The sequence below is a fragment of the Gracilinanus agilis genome, chromosome 4 (assembly GCF_016433145.1).
Source record: "Gracilinanus agilis isolate LMUSP501 chromosome 4, AgileGrace, whole genome shotgun sequence".
In the NCBI taxonomy this organism is placed as follows: domain Eukaryota; kingdom Metazoa; phylum Chordata; class Mammalia; order Didelphimorphia; family Didelphidae; genus Gracilinanus; species Gracilinanus agilis.
The window spans coordinates 268887541-268909900 of NC_058133.1; the positions used below are offsets into that span (position 1 = coordinate 268887541).

The 22360-nt window shown below is 38.1% G+C and overlaps 1 protein-coding gene across 1 annotated transcript in view; it reads right to left on the reverse strand.

Annotated features, from left to right (window-relative positions):
• KIF6 (kinesin family member 6) overlaps window positions 1-22360 on the reverse strand; it is a 540790-nt gene that overhangs the window by 38953 nt on the left and 479477 nt on the right. The window contains exons 17-19 of the mRNA XM_044675300.1: window positions 16232-16316; window positions 13887-14022; window positions 2153-2238 (exon numbers count right to left, since the gene is read on the reverse strand). Of these exons, the coding sequence (XP_044531235.1) occupies window positions 2153-2238; window positions 13887-14022; window positions 16232-16316 (307 nt within the window). The remainder of the gene's footprint in view (window positions 1-2152; window positions 2239-13886; window positions 14023-16231; window positions 16317-22360) is intronic.

The window sequence follows — 22360 nt, forward strand, 5'->3', positions numbered from 1 at the left end:
GTTATTTCTTGCATATAATATTCTACATCCTGCCTCTTCCTTCCTTCCTTCCTTCCTTCCTTCCTTCCTTCCTTCCTTCCTTCCTTCCTTCCTTCCTTCCTTCCTTCCTCCCTCTCTCCCTTCACCTTCCCCTCCCTCCCTTCCTCCCTCAGCCTTAGAATCAATATTCTGTATTGGTTCCAAGATAGAAGAGTGGTAAGGGCTAGGCAATGGGGGTTAAGTGACTTGCCCAGAGTTAAACAGTAAGGAAGTATTTGAGGCAGATTTGAACCTAGGACCTCCTGTCTCTAGGCTTGGCTCTCAATCCACTGAACCAATCTAGCTGTTCCCCCTAAACTTTCAGTCATATTTTAGATGAGGTAGAGGTACCAACTATCCATCCATTTATATTTCTTTCTCTTTTGTCTCTTCTTTTTTATCAGTGTGGGAAATGGAAGGCAATATTGAATATTACAGGCTGAAGCAAAAAAGTGTGCCCATCCGTGATTGATGGGCTTCCTAGAAGTTGGGCAGGATGATCTAATAGTAGAAGAACATGCTCATGTTAAAAATGGGACTTAGAGTGATGACGGGGGAAAATTCTGCCTTCCTAGGTGGGTTAGATTATTCGATACTGTTGGGATTGAGGCAAGTACAGCATGAGGAATTCAGGCTAGAATTACCAGCCAGAATGCTAAGAGGCACTCATTGCCAACATGGTGGGAAGAAGAAATGCCTTTTTATTTCTTATTGATAATAGCTAGCATTCATTTAGTAATTTAAAATTTGCAAAGCATTTAAAAATATTTTTATCCTCACAACAATCTTGTAAGGTAGGTGCTATTATTATCCCCACATTATAGTTAAGGAGATTTAAATGACTTGCCCAGGGTCACATAGCTAGTAAATATCTGAGACTAGATTAGAGCTCAGATCTTCCTAACTTCAAGTTCAGTGTACTATCTACTGCATGTTTTTAGCTGCTTCTTTTATTTGAAAGGTCTAGGGAAATGGCTACTGGGTAAGGTCAATGCTAATTATTTTAAATAATTTATATTTCTCATTTTCAATGAGACATCTCAGGCCCTTTTCCCTATATTTGCAACATATAACTCCTGACACTTGAGACTTCAGGCTAAGCCTTTTAGGACCTCGCTCAGGATAGCTTTTGTTGTACCAATATGATGGTTAAGAAAGATGGCAACAGCTGTGGATTAGTTATAAGGCACCACACCAATGCTTAGATGGGTCTGCAAATCAAGGACCCTCGAGCCACTGACAATATGACTAGAGCAAAGAAAGGAAATGGTCAGCCTCTAGACCTAGTTTACAGAGTTTGGGCTATGGGAAACAAAGCTCTGTTTATATTCTGCAGTCCCTTCTGGGATCCTTGGGAAAAGAAGACATCTCTATTCTATTCTGATATTATGAGAACCTGCCAAAGTTTTAATGAAAACCTTGCTAAGGACAAGGAGTGTATTTTTAGCTGCCCATTGAGGTACCTGGCCAGGCTGCATCCAACCACTTTTTAGCCATCTAACACCAAGCCACACCTTCCTAGGGTTTTTTTTTGGGCATGGGTGTATCTTATGCAACACCTCCATCATCCATTTTTGGCATTTGCCAGGAAAAGAGAGAAGTTAGAGTGCTGCTCTGCTACCACTCAACAGCTATTGGAAGCTTCATAGTTGCATAACACCCTCAGATCACATAGAAGACTGACCCCATAGTACCAGCCCCTCTGTTTGAAAAATAAACCCCAAATCCCCACCACTTCAGAGGAATATTTAAAGTGTTAAGTCTAGAGCAGGACTTCTTAACTTGAGGTTCATGATTTAAAAAAATATTTTTGTAATAACTATATTTCAGTATAATTGTTTTCTTATGCATTTCATTTTATGAACTTAAAAACATTATTGTGATAAGGGGGTCTATAGGCTTCACTAGACTGCCAAAAGCGGTTCGGGACACACAAAAACAAATAAAGATTCTTAAAACCTTTGGTCTAGATTTTCTACTCTTTATTAAAAATAAAAAGTAATTTGTTTTCTCTGATCCTTGTGGCAAAGCCCAATCTCTTAAGAGAATCTAAGTGCAGCAAAACTTCAGTAAATGAGAGAAGCCAAGTACTTTTGCTGGATATCCTGACAACTTTGGGAGACCTTCCACTTACCTTTTATTGGAGAGATGTGACTGCGACTGCGATGGTTGTTGATGAGATTCTGGCGTCTGGGGAGAATTTTCTGGCAAGGATTTTTTCTGTTGGCCCAAGAAGAATTTTCATAGAATCTCAGAACCTAAAGTGTGTCTGTGTGAAATCTCTTAGAAGTATAATGGCCCTTATTCTGATGACTACTACTGCTACTCAGATTTTATAGCACTTTCAGGTTTGTGAAATGGCCTGCATACATTTATATCATCTGGTTTTCAAGAACTATAGGGAGTGGGAGGGCAGACATTATGGAATCACAGCATTTTAGAGCTGTAAGGGACCTACAAAGCCATTTAGTCTAACCTGTAGGTGAAAAAGAAACCCCTCTATCACATGCCCTTTCTGTCTTTGCTTGAAGATCTCTTTTGACAGGTAGCCCACTGCTTTCTGTGGCAGCTTATTCCACTTTTGGACAGTTAGTGTTAGGAATTTTTTCCCCATTGCTCCCACTTTTGCTTTCTGGGACTGATTTTTTTCAAATGCTCTAATACTGTTTTCTCATGTTTTTCTCTCCTTTCTCCTTCTCTTCTCCTGTTCTGGTCACCCTTCTCTGCATACTCTCCAGGCTATCATTTCTTCCTAAAATGCTGTGCCTAAGCATTAAACACAGTATTCCAGATATAATCTGATCAGGGCAGGGTATAGCAGAACTGATACATCTTAGTCCTTGATACTATATCACTTAATATAGGATAACATTCCACTAGCTTTTTTGGCTTTCAGATTACATACTATTGACTCTTTTTTTTTAAATTCCTTTTTTTTAACCCTTAATTTTGGTGTATTGTCTTATAGGTGGAAGAGTGGTAAGGGTGGGCAATGAGGGTCAAGTGACTTGCCCAGGGTCACACAGCTGGGAAGTGGCTGAGGCCGGGTTTGAACCTAGGACCTCCTGTCTCTAGGCCTGACTCTCACTCCACTGAGCTACCCAGCTGCCCCCTCTATTGACTCTTATTAAATTTGTAGTCCACTAGAACCCTCAGTCTTTTCAGGTGAACTATTGTCTAGCCATGCCTTCTCAGTCTTGTGCTGATTTTTTTGAATTTGTATGTCAAACTTCATATTAATGGCTACTTGTTTTGTTGGTTTAGATTAAGCTCAGTGTTCTGGCCTTTCAGGATCTTTTTGGATCTTACTTCTGTTGCTCAGCATGTTAGTTTCATGCCCTTTTCATGCATAGTTTTGTGCCCTTTACAAATATGATGAGCATATGCCATCCATGTGAGTCACTGATAACAGTTCTAGTTGCAGGTCCTTAGGGATACTCTACTGTAGTACTCTTGCCTAGCTGACTTCAAACCTTTAGTGGCAGGGGCAGCTAGATGGCTCAGCAGATAGAGAGCCAGGCCTGGAGATGAGAGGTCCTGGAATCTGACCCCAGACCCTTCCTAGCTGTGTGACCCTGGGCAAGTCACTTAATCCTGTTTGCCTAGCTCTTACTACTCTTCTGTCTTGGAACTAATCAATACTTAGTATTGATTCTAAAACAGATGGTAAAGGTTAAAAAAATCCATTAATGGCTACTCTTTGGATCTAACCTTTCAACTAGCTTTTAAGCCATCTAATTTTCCATCATATCTATATTTTGTCCAAAATAATATGGTGAAAGATTTTATCAAATGCTTTGCTAATATTGAGGTAAACTATATCTCTAGCAGTGTCCATGATCAAAAAAAAAAAAAAAGAAAAGAAATTAAGTTAGTCTGGCATTACCTGTTCTGGATGAAACTTTGCTAGCTCTTTGTAACCACTACTTTCTTTCCTAAATGATCTAACCATTTCTTTAATAACATATTCTGGGAATCTAAGTAAAAAACACTGTTCTATAAGCCTCCAGATCCCATTCTCTTCCCTTTTCAAAGAATCAGGACAGCATCTATTCCTTTCCCATCATGTCACCTTTCCCATTCTCAACAATCTTTCTGTAATTGCTGAATAGCTCAGCATTCATATGCAGTAGTTCTTTCAATATCCTGCATCAGTTGATTTGGAGTAGATAACCTGAACTTCAGAAGGCAGATTGGTGTTCTCTTGCTCATTACTGACTTCTCTTGGGCATCAACTTTCTATTATCATCTCTGTTCTATCCTTTACAGTTCAGAGATTCTTCTTCGCAGAGATAACAAGTTAAATAAGAATTAGCTCTTTCTTCTTCCTGAATTCATCATCATCATCCTATCAAACCCAAGCAAGAGTATTATTTTTCTGAGAAACCTTTTCTTATGTCAGGAAAGCTATAAGACCCTATTTTAGTTGCCCTTGGTTTTCTTCAAGGGCATTAACCCATGCTGAGCTTTAACACTTTTGGCACTCTTCTTATAGTTCCATATTTTAATAGATTAAAATCCTTTGTTAACCTGTAATGACAAGGTTGACACTGATAGTGTATGCAACATTCTGCCCGAGTGCCCATTTCCTTTCCAAGGAAAGGAAGAAGGTCTCTGTCTTTATCTGTTCTCAGGACAGGAATTGATCACTACACAGCATTTGACTTCATTGGCATATCTTTTTAGTCTACATTATTATAGTTATTCTATATATTATTTCCCACGTTTTGCTTATTTCAGTGTGTATCTCTTCATAAAGTCTTCTCATATTTCTCTGAATTCTTTATATTCGTCATATGAATGACTATTTGTTTACAGTTATTTGCTATCTAAGAAAATGCTATGATATTTTGGTACATATGTCACCTCTTTCTGTCTTTGACCTCCCTGGAGTATATATATGCCCAGAAGTGTGATCTAAGTGTCAAAGGGTATGAAAAGTTTAGTGATTTTCTTGAATAATTTCAAGTTGCTTTCCAAAATGCTAGACAGACCTACAACTCTGCTCTAGTCATTAGTGTATCTGCCTTCCTGCAGCCTTTCCAAAATGGCCTTGTTCTGTCTTTTTTCATCTTTGGTAAGTTGTTGGGATGAGTTGAAATCTTAAGAGTTGTTTTAACTTGTGTTTTATCATTATGATTGATTTGAAATAATTTTCATGTTGTTAGCAAAAAAAATTTCCAGTTTTTATTATCCTTTACTTTTCTACTGGAGAATGGTTCTTTATCTTAGTTTGTGTCAGTTTCCTATATATCTTGGATATCAGATTTATCAGATATTGATGTATGTGTATTTTCCATTTGACTTGTTTCTTTCTTATCTTAGCTGCATTGATTTTATTTTTAAAAGCTATTTAATTTCATGCAGCTGAAATTATTTTATTTTTATGCTATCTAGTAGCCCTTGTTTAAGAATTTCCTCCCTAACCTTAGTTGTGAAAGATTACTATTCTTTCCTTTCTTCAATTGAATTGTTTCTCTTGTTTTCAAAATTTAATTCTTTTTTTTAAAATCCTTACCTTCTGCCTTAGAATCAGTACTGTGTATTGGTTCTAAGACATAAGAGTGGTAAGGGCTCGGCAAGGGGGGTTACGTGAATTGCTCAAGGTCACACAGCTGGGAAGTATCTGAGTTCGGATTTGAACCCAGGACCTTCCATCTCTAGCCCTGGCTCTTAATCCACTGAGTTACCCAGCTGTTCCCTCAAAATTTAATTCTTGAAAATTTTCCATCCTAAGAAAATATAAGTTCCATGAGTACAAGGATCATCTTGTTTTTATATTTATACCCCCAATGCTTACTACAATGGCTGTAAGTGCTTAATAATTAAATGCTTAAATAATAAATGTTTGATAGATAACAAATGCTCAATAAATTATTTTTTATTTTTTGATGCTTCCTTGGCTGACTTTTCTCTTAGAATTTTAATTTTGGGGTTCATACTTATCTTTCCCTGTAATCCTTTATATAATCTGCCCTCCAAGATAGAATTACCTCTAAAGAGCAAACAATGGATACTGTAAGGTATATATCAGAGTATTTTCAACTTTTCTTTTCTAGATCACAAACTTTAAGATGGAATGGTCACTTGCCTGCAAAGTTCATATCATTTATATTCCAGCTACCAGATACTCCTTTTTGGTAAGAGTCTAATCTAGGGTCCAGAAGATTCCTCTGTTGGATGGCATGATCATTATATTTGTAAATGACACAAAACTGGAAAGGATATTTAACATTAGTCAATTAAACTCCCTGTGATCATTGATGAAGATAAGAGTTCTGAGGGACTTCATGTATTATCTCCCAATATTGGAATATAAACAATTTATTCTTGTTTAGTCCTTTATGATTGATTGTTCATCTTTACCTTTTTATGTTTCTCTTGACTCCTATGTTTGTATTTCAAAGTTTCTATTCATCTCTGGTCTTTTCATCAAGAATGCTTGGAATGTTTCAATTTTATTAAAGGTCCATTTTTCTCCTATGGGATTATATTCAATTTTGCTGGACAAATTATTTTTGATAGTAAGTCTATAGCATTTGGTTTCCAGAATATTGTATTCTAAGTTCTCCTTTCTTTTATAGTGTTGGGTATAATGTTATTTGGTATTGCAATATAAAAACAGAATGATTGACAGTTAGCAGTTTGGAACTTAGAATCAATTGAGCTTGCCATGAGCCAGCAAGGGCAAAAGTCAGTTGCTGGGAAGACTATAAATAGTATGATTTTGGACCAAATGGGGTCTCAGTTTTGAGAAGGGATTTTGGTGGGAGGTCTTGTTTGGGATTTGGGTAGGCCAATTCAACTTAGCATACCAGCAACCAGCTCTGGTCACTACCATACTCTCAAATGCTGTGTGACTCCATACTGTATATCCTGACTAATTACTCATCAAGAAGAAGCAATATCAATCACCATCAAACCTGATTCGGGTTAAAGCAACCTGGCTTGGCCAGGTTGACTCTGGCAGGCAAAGCCACAACTGTCTAATTTGAACCCTCATTACCTTCAATTCTCATAGCATCTGGTCATCTATAGCTTAAGCCAAGGATTTCCTTTACCCCTCTCTCCTTCAATTCCCTGTTCTCTTCCCCTAAATTTGTTACCATTTAATCTTCTTCCTTCCTTGCTTCCTTCCTTGCTTCCTTCCTTGCTTCCTTCCTTCCTTCCTTCTTTCCTTCCTCCCTCCCTCCCTCCCTCCCTCTCTCTCTCTCTCTCTTTCTCTCTCTCTTTCTCTCTTTCTTTCTTTCTTCCTTTCCTTAACTGCTGTGTATTGGCTCATAGGTGGAAGAGTGGTAAGGGTGGGCAATGGGGGTCAAGTGACTTGCCCAGGGTCACACAGCTGGGAAGTGTCTGAGGCCAGATTTGAACCTAGGACCTCCCATCTCTAGGCCTGACTCTCAATCCACTGAACTACCCAGCTGCCCCTGTTACTATTTAATCTTAAACTCACTTAGGTGAATGTCATTCTTTACCTTAAGGATTAACAATCATATCCTTGGGCAGTTGAAGAAGGAGGGATTATTCCAGCCAAAGTTAAATCTCAGTCAACCAGCATTTATCCATATTTTGGGGCCAGGATAAGCAGTCATAAGAGCTGTGTGATCTAAACCACAGCCTCTTCACTTGACCACTTCTCCTGGGTCACTGTTATATTTTAGCTGGGGTATTAGTTTCTTCACAAATATTCCTATGGGGTCCTTAGTGCTCACCACCACAAATTAGTGCTACCCCTAGGGATTCCCACACTCACTCAGCTTCAGCTCCTCACACCATCAGAGGAGGACTGTGCCCCCATTATCCTATAACATGGATGATAAATCTTGTGTGATACTGACCATAGTTCTTTAATATTTTAATTCTTGCTTTCTGACTACTTGTAATGTTTCTCTTTTTTCTTTGACCAGAGACCTCTGAATTTTTGCTATCTTGTTCCTAGAAAGCTTTCATTTGGGGGTTTCTTCCAGGAGGTAATTTGTAGATTTTTTCTATTTCTTCTTTGTTCTTTTGTTCTGAAAGATTTAGGCTGTTTTAAGATTTCTTGAAAATGATATCTAGGCTCTTTTTTTTATAATTGTTTTTAGATAATCAATTGATAATTAAGTCATCTCTCCTCAATCTCTTTCACATGAGTTGTTTTTTTCTCTGAGATACCTAACATTTTCTTTTCTTTTTCTGCTTCCTGACTTTGTTTTTAAATATTTCTTGTTGCCTCATGATGTCATTATCTTCTAATTCGATCCATTCTAATTTTTAGGGAGTTTATTGTTTTATAAAGTTTTATACCTCATGTTTAAGCTGCTAAATTCTTTCTTCAAATTTTTCCATTCATAGTTATTTCTTTTCCATTTTTTCTCTAGTGCTTTCATTCAGAAAATAATTTTTAACCCTTTAAAGCCTCTTATGGAGTTTTGTCTATGAATTCTAATTACATTTGTGCCATACCTATGCTTTTCTTTAAGGTTTTCTTTTTGGAGTCATTCTCTTCTTCCATGTTTATATCAAAATAGTTTTTTGATAAGATTACTTTTTTATTTTCTCATTTTTCTGGCATACATTCTGACTTCTGGAGGAAATATCTGGTTCTTGTGTTTCTCATGCTGCTGCTTTCTTGGGGCATTAAGTGTTGTGTTATTCCAGAATCTCCAGAATAGCTTGGGCTAGGAACCTGACAACTTCTAGTGCTCCCAGCATAATTTGATCTAGGAAAACCTTTGGCTGCTGTCTTCCTACTCTGAGCTTTGTTACTCCTCCCCACTTTTTAAACCCTTACTGTCTTAGTAACAACTCTATGACAGAAAGTGAAGGTCTAGGCAAATGGGGGTTAAGTGACTTGCCCAGGGTAATTTAGCTAGAAAATGGCTAAGGCCAGATTTGAACAGGATTTTCCAGCTCCAGGCCTGGTGCTTTATTGGGAGTTTGGGAGTTCCTGACATAAGTTTGGGTTTGAGCAGCACATCTGTGGGCTTGCCTGTGGTTGGTTGGAGTTTGAGTAGACTGCTTCCAAGTTCAGCCACTATAAGCCAGCTAAAAAACTCTGCAGGTTCAGTGATAGAACTATGAGTTTCTCCTTTGAGTTTTCAACCCTAGTTATTCTACTGCCGGCTTCAGACTGGGTTGGAAACTGGAACTGAGATCCCTGTTCAGTTTCTGTAGTCAAAGCTGTGTGGATGCTATTTTCTTCTGAAGTTGCTCTTTGTTCACTATATAGCCTGTGCCAGTCCTCTTCTCAATTCACCTCAAATCTGTGACCAGGAACTGGATGATGCCAGTTCCTGACAGTAGGCACCTGTAACTTTTCCTTGGATTTTATAGTCAGGATGGTTCGTTTTCTAGATCTTGGTGGAAAAGTTATGGGAGAGAGCTTGGCTAAACTTCTTCCTGCTATTCCACCATCTTGGTTCCCAAGTTAACTCTATCTTTTTAAAGAGATGGAAACTGAGGCCAAGGTAAGTTTTGGTATATCCAAAGTCACACAGATAGTAAATGTCAATGGTAGGATTTGAACTCAGGTTCTTATACTAAAGAGTCAGTGCTTTTCCCACTATATCTTTCACATCCTTGATAGTCTGAAAATGCAGAAATGATCCTAGATCTCCTTTACTTCTTCCTGGTGGGAGGCTAGTCTGAACTTCAAGCATAGATATTGGTCACTTAGCTGGGATGGAAATATAAACAATATATGGTTGATGCAGATCCCTGCAATATTGATCCTACTCTCCATACATGTTTGCTTTATGATTGCTAAAATGAGCTTTTAATATTTCTGTTCTTATGGATTTGGGTAGGTTTTTATGCCCTAGAAATGATAAATTTTTGTAAAGATGCCATGCATAGCTGAGAATAGGTATATTCCTTTCTTTTTTCACTTAATATTCTCTGAATGGCTATTATAAATTATATTCAGATCCATTTATTTTTTGTTTATTCATTGACTCAATTCACCTGGGTCTAAAAGAGGATAAATTGAGGTTCTCTCCTGTTAATGACACCAGCCTCCTAGGATTTTTGTGAGGATCAAATGATATAATATTTATAAAGTGCTTAGTACAGTGGCAGGCACATAATAGAGGCTACATAAATGCCACAAACCACTATTATTATTATTAATAGTAATAAGGTAACTCATTTAACTTTTCCCTTAAAAATTTAGGTGCCTTGCTATTTGATGCATTTTTGGTACTGATATTATTCATTGTACCAAACCTTTCAGCAAAATAGTTTCCCTGTTTGTTGTTATTGAGTGATTTTAAGTTGTATCCTACTCTTTGTGACCCCATTTGGAGTTTTCTTGGAAAGGATAGTGGAATGGTTTGTCATTTCTTTTCTCCAGCTCATTTTATAGATGGGGAATCAGAGGCCAAGAGGATGAAGTGATTTGCCCAGGGTCACACAGCTAGTAAATGTCTGAGGTCAGATTGGAACTCAGCAAGATGAGTATTCCTAACTCCAGGCCCTGATTAGCCACTGTGCTACCCAGCTGCCCCATCCTGTTCATCTTTTAAAATCAGGGCTGTTGCTTTTCCTGAGATCATGAGTGCTATCATTTCCTTTTTTTTTTTTTTTTTTTTAAACTTTAACTGAAGCACAGTAGATTTTTGTACCACTCCCTTAAATTAACTCTGTGTGTATCTTTCAGTTTCAAGGGCTCTTTCTGTAGACACTATATAGTTGGTTTCTGGTTTGTAATCTATTCTGCGATCCTTACCATCTATGCTTCGTGAAAATGTCAATCTCAGTCTTTTAGTTGCAACCTCGACACCTCTTGGTTGCCTTTTTACATCTTGATGGACACATCCAACTTTCTCTTCTCTGACTAACCTTTCATTATTTTGCTCATTTTACAGATGAGGAAACTGAGACTGAAAGAAGTTAAATGGACACCTAGTTAGCAAGAGACAGATTACAGATCAAATTTCTGAATGCCAGAACCTCATTCCATTTTACCACAGCTGTGTGGCCTAAAGCATCATCCTCTTCTACAGCATACCCTTTGCAACATCTAAAGAGCTGATTCAACCACGAATGCCGCAGAAAGCTCTTCTCATCTCTTTTCTTTCTCTCTCTACTCAGACTGTACCACAATTAGGAGAAATCCAAATGCTATTTACAAAGAATATGTCTTTTCTGCAGAGCCTTTGTGTTTCCTTGAGAATTCTTTTTGGCCCTGAATGTCTAAATGGATTGTCTCTTAGCAGAATGGTGGAATGCTCTAGTAGTGGTGGAAATTTTCTAGTGAATTCGCTACTTTTTAGACAGTTCTCCTGTATTACTTTTTAGTCTCTGTTTGGACTGCCCTAGCATTCCTTTTGCATGGCCTTGTTTTCCCATCATTTTCCGATATTTGTTGTAATCAAGTTATTAATAGTTTAATTTGTTGTTTTAATTGTAATTTTTTTTTGAGATTTGGTGCTAGAAATTCACATGGAAAGTATGGGACAAAGACATTTGCCAAGAGCTGACAGATGTGTTAAGGGGAAGGTATTGCCTTTTCCTTCCATTCTAGTAGAGTATTGAATGTATCAGGAACCATTAGGCAGAGTGTCATAGAGGATAGAGAACTTAATTTTTTTTAAAAACCTTACCTTTTGTCTTAGAATTGGTACTAAGTATTATTTCCAAGGCAAAAGAGCAGCAAGGCCTAGGCAATTGGAGTTAAATGACTTGCCCAAGGTCACATAGCTAGGAAGTATCTGAGGTCAGATTTGAACCCAGGACCTCTAGAACTGGCTCTCAATCCAGTGAGCTACCTAGCTGCCCCAGAGTGCTTAACTTCTAGTGAAATACCTAGTTTTTACTAACAATGGACAATCGCTTAAGTTCTCTGAGCCTTGATTTCCTCATCTGTAAAATGAGCATCATAATACATATATTATGTAGGTCAGAGAAGTTGTGAGACTCAAAGTAATATAGATAAAGTGATTCAATAACTTTAAAACACTGTAGAAATATCAGTTTTTATTAATAATGTTTCCAGCCCCAGCTCAAGAATTGATTAGATTTTTATTCTTGGGCATTTACTTTACCTCTCCAGTCCTTAATCCCCTTCTCTATCAAATGGGACTAATATATCCCACCAATTTCACAGGATTGTTTTGAGAATTAAATAAGAAAACAAATGTGAAAAAAAGAAACTTAAAAGTGCTATATAGATGACAAGTTTTCCTCATCTCTCCTTCCCCCTCAAATACTAACATAACAAAGATGTATATTCCCTGGGGTACCGACATAGTTCTCCACACAGAGTCTTTTATTTTGGGTACAGACATTTTTAGAGCTCTATTCTGGTTTTAGGAGTCCCAAATCTATCAGCGGCTGAGGCTGTCTAGGGCTGCCTATTAACTTTAGAGCTTCAGACCGTATGTCAAGGCTGAGCACTGAAAGATGATTCCCACATACCAAGTAGTTTGCCTCCCTGCTACAAGGTTCACAGGACCCCACTGGAAAGGGACCTCTGTGATGATCGAGTCAAACTTGTGTCTGAGGACTTCATCTGGTCTTTGATAAATGGTAGAGCACAATCTCCTAGGAGGACTTGTTCCAGGGTTTGTTTCCCTGGAGTTAGGAAGACCTGAGTTCAAGTCTTTCCCCTGACTCTCAGGCAACTTTGGTAGGAAGTTAGTATGCCTAGTTTTTTTTTTAAACCCTTACCTTCTGTCTTGGAGTCAATACTGTGTATTGGCTCCAAGGCAGAAGAGTGATAAAGTCTAGGCAATGGGGGTTAAGTGACTTGCCCAGGGTCACACAGCTGGGAAGTGTTTGAGGCCAGGTTTGAACCTAGGACCTCCCATCTCTAGGCCTTGCTCTCAATCCACTGAGCTACCCAGCTACTCCCCTGTATGCCTAGTTTTTGATGCATCATTAGACTTGGCTTTTGAGACAGGGGTTCTGGTCTTGGCTCTACCGGTGACTGTCTTTGGGCAAATCACCTCATCTCTTTGGGTCATTTTGCTATTTTGTAAAATAAAAAGATTGAGTAATATATGTATTCTCTAGCTTTTGTTGTTCTTTAGTCATCTCAGTTGTGTCTGACTCTTTGTGACTCTACTTTGGGGTTTTCTTCACAAAAATGATTTGCCATTTCCTTCTTCAGTTCATTTTGCAGACAAGGAAACTGAAGCAAATAGGGTGAAGCCATTTGCCTCACATCACACAGGGAATATGCAGATGCTAGTAGGAAGAGATCAGATTCGAACTTAGGTCTTCCTGGTTCTAAATCTGGCACTGTAGCTGCCATTCTCTAGCTACAAGACTTTGCTTCTGTGAAATTCACTGATTTCATGGTAACACATCCAAAAAAAATGAGATATGTAGAAACTCACACATTATGAGTAGGTATACATAGACACACACATATTAATATAGGTTCATAAATGTGTACACATCTATATTTATATACTTATGCAAATGCATATCCATATTCTTATTATTTCCAGTGCTAATACTATCTTAACAGTTTAATTCGTTCTTAATGATCATCCTAGCAAATATCAAATAGAAAGAATGATCTGGTGATCTTCCATTTTTGTACTTTTGACTCTCCTGGGTATAAAGTACTTGTTAGTCACTGAGACAGTCTAGTGATTCAGTGTTAACTTTCTGCACTCATCATCATTTTAGGAGGCAGAGACCATCCCCTCTGACATAGCCTTCCACCAGGCTTTGAGAACTAGGAGCTCCCAAGGGGTAGGACACCCCTCTAGGTTTGTTCTTTTCCCAGGAAGGGCCATTTTCTATGCCTTCACCCCCTGAAGTGAGACCAAAAGCCATTGCTGACAGATGCTTCTCCTCCCAGTGCTGCCCTGACATTTTTCTGACAAGAGAGGCTCAGGGGCACAGAGGGGCAAAGGGAGATATCCACCAGGTACCTGCAGATTCGCTGCTTCCTCTATCCACCAAACTTCAAACTCCTTTTTCAGTTTCACTTTGGCTTTCTCCATTAGCAGCTGCAGGTGCTCGATTTCAACCTTCAGGCCTTTCAGACGAGTAAACATATTTTTGTAGCTATGGTGAAATGAAGAGAAATCGTTATTGATGGATGCATCAGAAGTTACCACCTAAGGGACCTATGTCAATGTTCAGTCCACCTGTCAGATCTCAGGGGCAGCTGCCAATCCAGCTTGGTGCTTCAAAAGCGGAGGTGCTCTTCATGCCATTGGAAGAGTTTCTGTAGAAGCTAGGTCTTTTCTTTGATGTCTGATGGTCTGGGAGCTCACAAAAAATTCTGAGCCATTCAGAATGGCAGAACAAATATAGACATCAGAAGAAACTGGCTTGAAAACATGTTAGAGAATCTATGTGAGGTATTTTAGTGCCATAAAAGCTTCTTGGGTGTGTGTGTGTGTGTGTGTGTGTGTGTGTGTGTGTGTGTATGTGTGTGTAAGATGAATAATCTCTTCACCAATTATACACACACACACACACACACATACACAGACACACACATATATATAGTTTAAAAACCCTTACTCTTCATCTTAGAATCAATGTTGGTTCTAAGGCAGAAGAGCGGTAAGGGCTAGGTAATGGGGGTTAAGCGACTTGTCCAGGGTCATCCAGCTAGGAAGTGTCTGAGGCTAGATTTGAACCCATAATCTATCTCTAGACCTGGCTGTCTATCCCTGAGCCACCTAGCTGCTCCCATGAGTATATACTGTAATTGTTCCCCTGCCCCATTTTCTTTTTCCTGGTTATCTATGTTAATGCAAATGTGGGCTTCAGGGATGCTAATATTGCATATAAATAAACCAGAAGCTAGTTAACAAAAGATGGGATAGTCCTGGGTTGGATATGTTGTGAGTCAAGATGGCTTGGAGGCAGGAAAAGTGATCAAAGGGAGGATATAATAGGGGGAGAAGAAACTGAGGAGATAAGAATAGCCTGAGAAGAAAAAGTAAGAAAAAGAAATGATGAAGGAGAGGAGATAAAAAAATATTGAGTTAAGAGCTAGGGGGAAATAAATAATTCCTGAGCACTGAGCTGGGCTAAATATTCCAGGAGAGCAAATAGATGAATCTGTAGAAGTTCTAGATAGAGGATACAGGGAGGAACATAGGTATTGGTGGTTATCAGGGACTGTTGGAGAATACAACTACATTCTGAATCCAGGGATTAAACCTAGAACACAGCCATAGAGGACTTTCTCTTCTTCTAGGACAAGGAGGCTAACTGGCAAGTTGTCTATTCAATTCAGATATGAAACAGATTGGAACCAGGGAGCCAGTCTTGAGTGCTAAGCTATTTGTACAGTTTTAATACAGAAATTTGGCTTCTTAGGAATATGCCATAAATCTGTAATTGGCTACCTTGAGATTCTTTACTCCCTGATAATGTAACTTCTGTGTCCTAAACAACTGACTGAAAGTATATTCTCATGACTCATTACTACAGAGAGGTACTAGAAAATACAAGGGTTATGGGGGATCATTGTCAAAATCTCTTGATCCCAAGATCACTTACATAGACCTAATGGTCGAGACATAGGAAAAGACATAGAAACCTTCTGACGCTGTCTCTGGTAGTTTCTTTACAGTGCATGAATGTTTTTGTGTATATGCTATATGCCATTTTTATACTTCTTGGCAATGTGTAGAAGGATTAGTAAGAATTAAGTAATTATGCAGAAACAGCAATAATGTATGACGATCAACTGTGAAAGACTTGGCTCTTCTCAGCAATGTCAATCTCCTATTAGCACCATGCTGATCCAGGGTAACTCTGAAGGATTTTTGACAAAGAATGCATGTATCTTCCTCCAGAGCAAGAACTGTTGGGGACAGATGCAGATAAAAGGATACAATTTTTCACTTCAGTTTATTTGTGTTTTTAGTTTGGGGTTTAGATTTTATGAGTCACAACAATGATCAATTTGAAAATATGTTTTGCATGATCATACATATATGACACAGATCAAATTTTTTACTGTCTTTGTGGGGGGAGGGTGGAGATAAGAGAGGGAAGGAGACAATTTGGATCCTATAATTTCAGAAAACATGCTGAAAATTGTTATGTGTACTTGGGAAAACAAAATATATTAAAAATTTTTTTATTTTAAAATACTTTTCCATGTTTACATGATTCATTTTCTTTCTCTCCCCTCTTCCCTCCCCCCCCCCAAGAGCTGATAAGCACTTCTCCTGGGTTGTACAAATGTTATCACTTGATGTCTAAATAAAATATTTTTAAAAATTAAAAAAAAAGAATTAAGTTGTACCTCTTTTTTTCCTCCTCCATTTGTGAGCGCAATTTCTCTTCCACTGGGTCTAATTCCTGGTTTTCTACTACATTTTCTGTAACACCTGTCAGAGCAACATATTAACTGAGATCAGAAGAGAAAGAAAGAAAAAAAAAAAAGGAAATGTCTAGCATTTAGTTTAGTTCTATGTAACCTAAGTGAATCAAAGAATCCTAGGACAAAAATCTACCCTAGAGGGTCATTTGGCTCATTCATTCACTAATGAGTAGATAAGCACAGGAGCCCTGGAAGAGGTAGTATCCCCCACAGTATAGGTTCTGCTTCTAGCCCACCCCTCATTGCCATCATCCGGGGAAGTAACTCCTGTGGAGAAGGGGCTACTTATCCTCACCAGTTGCCGACTAACTGCCATTCAGAAGGTAGGCAAGCCAGCCTCGTGGAAGCAGAAGGCATCCTGAGGGAAATAAAAGTGGCAGCAAGTGCCAGGCAAGTCAATCTCCTATTACCACCATGCTGATCACCATTTCCCCTCCAACTCTAATGGAGATAGCAAAAGACCCAAATCAAAGAGCCTTTGGAATAGCTATGCTTGTCCTGTCACTGAAGCCATTATTTTGGGAAACAAGCCTGGTAGAGATGCAGACTGGCAACTTGTTCTCCAACAGATTTAGCCACAGTTACTAAAAAGCCAGAAAAGAATGTTTTCTTCACCAAAGTCCTTGACGCTTACACTGCCAAATAGTTTAACATCAGAAATTGATATGCTTTTATCAATGGAAATGACACTAAAGAAAAGTCATCATCAGCTGCCTTGTTGCTGAACCTTAAGGACCATGAGATTTTTCCAACTGAATTGCTGTTGAATCCTTCCCTAAGTGTTATGTCTCCCATTAGAATGTGAATTCCTTGAGAACAGGGACTGTCTTACTTTTCTATTTGTATCTCCATATGTAGCACAATGCTTTGCATATAGTAAGCATTTAATAAATGCGCCATTCATTTTTATGTAACAACCATAATTACATCATGGCATAGTAGAGTGTTGAACTTGGAATCATGAAGATGTGGCTTTTAAATCCTGTCCCCAAAACATTTATTGGTGTGTGACCCTAAATCTAAGCCACTAAATCTAAGCTTCAATTTCCTTATCTATAAAAATGGAACAATAGTTCCTATTTGAAAGGATTGTTTTGAGGATCAGATGGAAATGTAGATAAAGTGCTTGACAAATATGTTAGTTGTTGTGTTGGTGGTTGTTTTTGGAACAAGTTAGGAATACTCTAGTAAGTCAGAAGAAAAAGGGTTAATTTCTGGGTAAAAAGATCAGAAAAACAAAGTTTCATGGAAGAGAAGACATTGGAATTTATTATAACTTTGTTTAGAAGTTGTGGCTCAATATTAAATTATTCCTTATCCTTCTGCAAAATAACCCAGTTCCCTTAAGCTTTCCTCAAAGGTTTCATTTTCAAGTCCAAGAACCATACTCATTTTTCTCTACTTTTCTTTGATCCCATAGTCTCTGTGAGACTGTGGTCAGGGTGCTGATTTCTAGATTGGAACTTGATTTCTGGACCATAGTTTGCCATATTGGAATGACAAGCTCATGGCCAGGAATGAAGTACATGTAACAGGGACTGGTAAAAAATTTCTTAAACATTTTTTGCAAATTGCAAATCATATAAAAATTCTTTATAATAGAAAGGAAGGGGAAGGGAGGAAACTGCCTACATATATCTACCACGCTAAATACTGTAGGAAGTAAATACCATGTTAGAAGAAAAGTGGTGGTAGAGATGCCTAGAAACTCACAAGAAAACATATCTAAGAAGGGAATCAGTAATAAAAGCTATGACTTCAGGTGTCTATATACAATACACAAAGAATGTAAAATAGGAAGAAGAAACAAGAGCTCATCGTATAAGGAGGAAAATGGAACAACATAAGTATCACTAAGACTTGGCAGGATGGGACTTATACTTGGAATACGGCTTTGCAAGAGTATACATTATTCAAAAGGGAAAAGGGAGTTTAAAGAGAGGGCAGAGCAGCATTGTGTATTTAAAAGATACACTCCTAGGAGGAAATCTAGGAATTTGAGGAAAAAATGTGGTGGATATCATTTGAGTAAAGGTCAATGGAAGTAGAAAAAGCTGTATTATCTTTTTTGTTATTGCTATTGAGACTGGGTCTCCTTAACTCACCCAGGCTGGAAATGCAGCAGCTATTTAAAGCCTAATCCCAATTAAACTTGGTACAGAAATTTTAACCTGCTAGTTTTTTTTGATCTAGGCCAGCTTTCCTCTCCTTAGACTGCCTGGTAGCCCCTCTTCCTGGAGGCTCATTATATTTGTACTGGACTGGCCTTAGCTGCACTATAGCTTAGGACTAAACTCAAGCAATCTATTAGTCTCAACCTCCCCTAGTAGCAGGGATGAGAGGTGTGTACCTGCATACTAAATGAAATAAAAAAAAAAACTGTTACCTTCCATTTTAGAATCAATACTATGTATTTGTTCTAAGGCAGAAAAGCAGTAAGGGTTAGGCAATGAGAGTTGTGACTTGCCCAGGGTCACACAGCTAGAAAGTGTCTGATGCTAAATTTGAACCCAGGACTTTCTGTCTCTAGTCCTGGCTCTCTATCCACTTAGTCACCTAGCTGCCCCAAAGCTGTTCATTTTTACAATATTGTTATTATATAAATTATTTTCCTGACTGCTTATTTCACTTTATGTCAGTTCTTACAAGTCACTATAATACTAATTAGATTCATAAGTCATAATTTATTCAGTCATTCCTCAGTTGATGGATGCCTCTCTCTCCCTACCTTCCCCAGTTTCCAGTTCATTGCTATTAGAAGAAGAGTTTCTAAAATATTTTGTACAAATGGATCTTTTTCCTTTTTGACATCTTGGGCCTACTATTGGTATTTCTCAGTCAAAAGATATATATAGTCTAGTAACTTTTGGGCATTGTTACAAATTGCTTTTCAGCATGGCTAAACCTATTCATAGCTCTGCCAACAGTCCACTTAAGTGCCTGGTTTTTTCCTTCCTCTTCCAATATGTCATTTTACTGCATGTGTTACCTTTGTCAATCTGATGTAAATATCTCAGAGGTGCTTTAATTTGAATTTCTGTAATTACTGGTGATTTGGAGAATTTTTTCTCATGACTCTTTTTTTTAAACCCTTACCTTCCATCTTGGAGTCAATATTGTGTATTGGCTCCAAGACAGAAGAGTGGTAAGGGTAGGCAATGGGGGTTAAGTGACTTGCCCAGGGTCACATTGCTGGGAAGTGTCTGAGGCCAGATTTGAACCTAGGACCTCCCGTCTCTAGGCCTGGCTCTCAATCCACTGAGCTACCCAGCTGCCTCTCCCCCCCCCTCCCCCCATGCCCCATGACTCTTAAGAGATGGTGTGGATTTATTACTTTGAAAATTGTTCATATCCTTTGACCATTTATCAATTGAGGAATTGTTTTTTATTCTTATCCTTTTAAATCAATTTCTTATATATCTTGAAAAGAAGACCTTTTTTCAGAGAAATTTGATACACAGATTTTCCCTACTTTTCCTTCTAATTTTAATTGTATTAGTTTGATTTTATGTAATTAAAATGCCCATTTTATCTACTATAATCCTCTCTATCCCTCACTTGTTCATGAATTTTCCTTCTATACATAGCCTTGATAGATAATTTCTTCCTTGCTTCTCTCATTTATTTTTGATATGACTTTTTATATCTAAGCCCTTGAGCTTACCTTAGTATATGGTGTGAGCTGTTGGTCTAAACGGAATTGCTCCCAGATTGTTTTCTCAGCAGTTTTGTCAAATAGCAGTGAGTCTTTACCCCATTTTCTGTGGTCTTTGGGCTCATCAAACACTAGGCTTCTAGGTTTGTTTACATCTATTTTTTTTTGCATCTAATTTGTTTCTCTGAGAAGGTTTTATTGTCTAACAAATTATTTTCTCCTTTAATTAACAGTAAAACTACCACATAACATTATAGTCTCTAAAGTGCTATATGTGGAAATAGAAATTCCATAAAATAAAACAAAAGGTGGAAGGAGTGGTTAGACCAGACCAACTATAAACAGAGGTGACATAACTTTGATGGTATCTGAAATGGGGGAAGACACAAAATGGCTGGGAAAAATCTCGAACCCCATTAGTTGGAAAAAAAAAGAAAGTCAACCAAAAGAACATTAATTACTACTGACCCATATACTTGATTCTCTCCAGAAACCTTTTTAAGACTATAAACATACAAGAAAAGCATCCTTGAAAGTCTGAGAATGGAAAGGGTTCACATACAACACTCTATAGCGACTCATTTCTTTACAAAGGTTTCACTATTTGACTGAAAACTAAAGAGAATATAAGATCATCCAGTCGCTCATATTTGTTGACTATAAACTAGTGCCTAGCATAATGCACTTGGCACAAAGTAGCTACTTTAGAAATGATTATTGGTTGCTTTGATTTGGCAGATCAAAATATCACCTTAAGGGCTCTCGCAAAAAGATGTCTCATGTATTTGTCAAAAATCATACAGAAGTCCTTGAAAGATGTAGCAACAGAGGTAGCTTTGATCCATGATACTGTGGTTATTAGTACAAAGTGAGACATAAAAAGGGGAGACATATACTTGCCTAAGATGTTTATTAAAACCATGGAGGATGCCCAGTGAAGAATTTAGATGGAAGAGAGATTTCCTATGTGGAGCCCTCTAGATGCTTTTATTGTTAATGACATTTAAAACCCCTTTACCTTCTGTCTCAGTAACAACTCTAAGACAGAAGGGCAAGGGCTAGGCCAGTGATGGGCAACCTTTTGAACTTGGTGTGTTAAAATTCACCAAAAAAACTGAGCATAACTCAGGTGGTGTGCCACTTTGAGAAAAAAAAACAACTATAATTTCATGATATTTGTAGTTTAAATAACAAATGTATAATTTTAATATATAACTATTTAATAAACCAAAATTGGTAAATTAATATAGGTAGAATTGTCATCTATACTGCATAGAGTGTCTACACTACACTACAGCAAATGTTTCATCCTCAGCATGTGGCCCCATACTTCTCTGTATGTGGCTGTGTGTCATCAAAAATGACTACGTGTGTCAGTGCTGACATGTGTGTCATAGGTTTGCCATCACCAGGCTAAGCAAACAGGATTAAGTGACTTGCCCAGGGTCACTTGAATCTTGAGTGTCTTGAGGTCAGATAAGAACCCAGGCCCTTCGGACTCCAGGCCTGGCATTCTATCCATTGAGTCATTATGGTTGCCCCTTGTTAATGATATTTGACTATATCAAGCTTAGGACACTGAACAGCCTCTTAATAAGATTCATAGTCTTACAAAGGAGTTTGGTAATCATCTACATAGGTAACCAAGTGGATGAATAATGCCTCCACTTCAGACCATGGCATGCTTTCTTTGTCTGGAGAACCTATAGAGCTGGTTCATCAGGATATATATCTTGGTGGACTGGATTGCTTTTGGGAAATTGCATAGTGCACTTAATAACTCTAAGCTTCTCCCTAAAAACAAAGGCCATCCTTTTAATACCATTTTTTCCCCTACTGATGTTTCAAGTCATGAAATACTACAGTCTTTAAAGAATAAAAGTTGTTTGTCAATCACAGAGTAATGGAGAAGTGCATGGTAGATGTGAATGCTATAATACATTACCAACAAAATGTTGTATAGTTGTATGACAGAGAGAGAGAGAGAGAGAGAGGGAGAGAGAGAGAGAGAGAGAGAGAGAGAGAGAGAGAGAGAGAGAGAGAGGATAACATAACAAAGGGAATTGGGTTGGTTATGTAGCAGAAGGATATCCCATCTGCTTCCTTGCTATCTACACAATGTTAAGAAAGTCAGAGGAAGATCATCAGTACAGTAGATTTATGGGAAGGCAGACCAGAATTACACAGGATGAGAAGATATGAATGAATTGCTGTCTGCCTCCTTTAGAGGCATTATCCACATTGGAAATGGTTCTAATGATGATAATAGGTCTGCAAATCACAATCTTTGAGGAATCAGATTTGTAAGTCTCCTAAAGGACAAAAGAGACCCATAGGATCATAGGAGATTCTACATCTAATGCTGAAGGGGCATCAGAAACTATCTAGTCTAATCC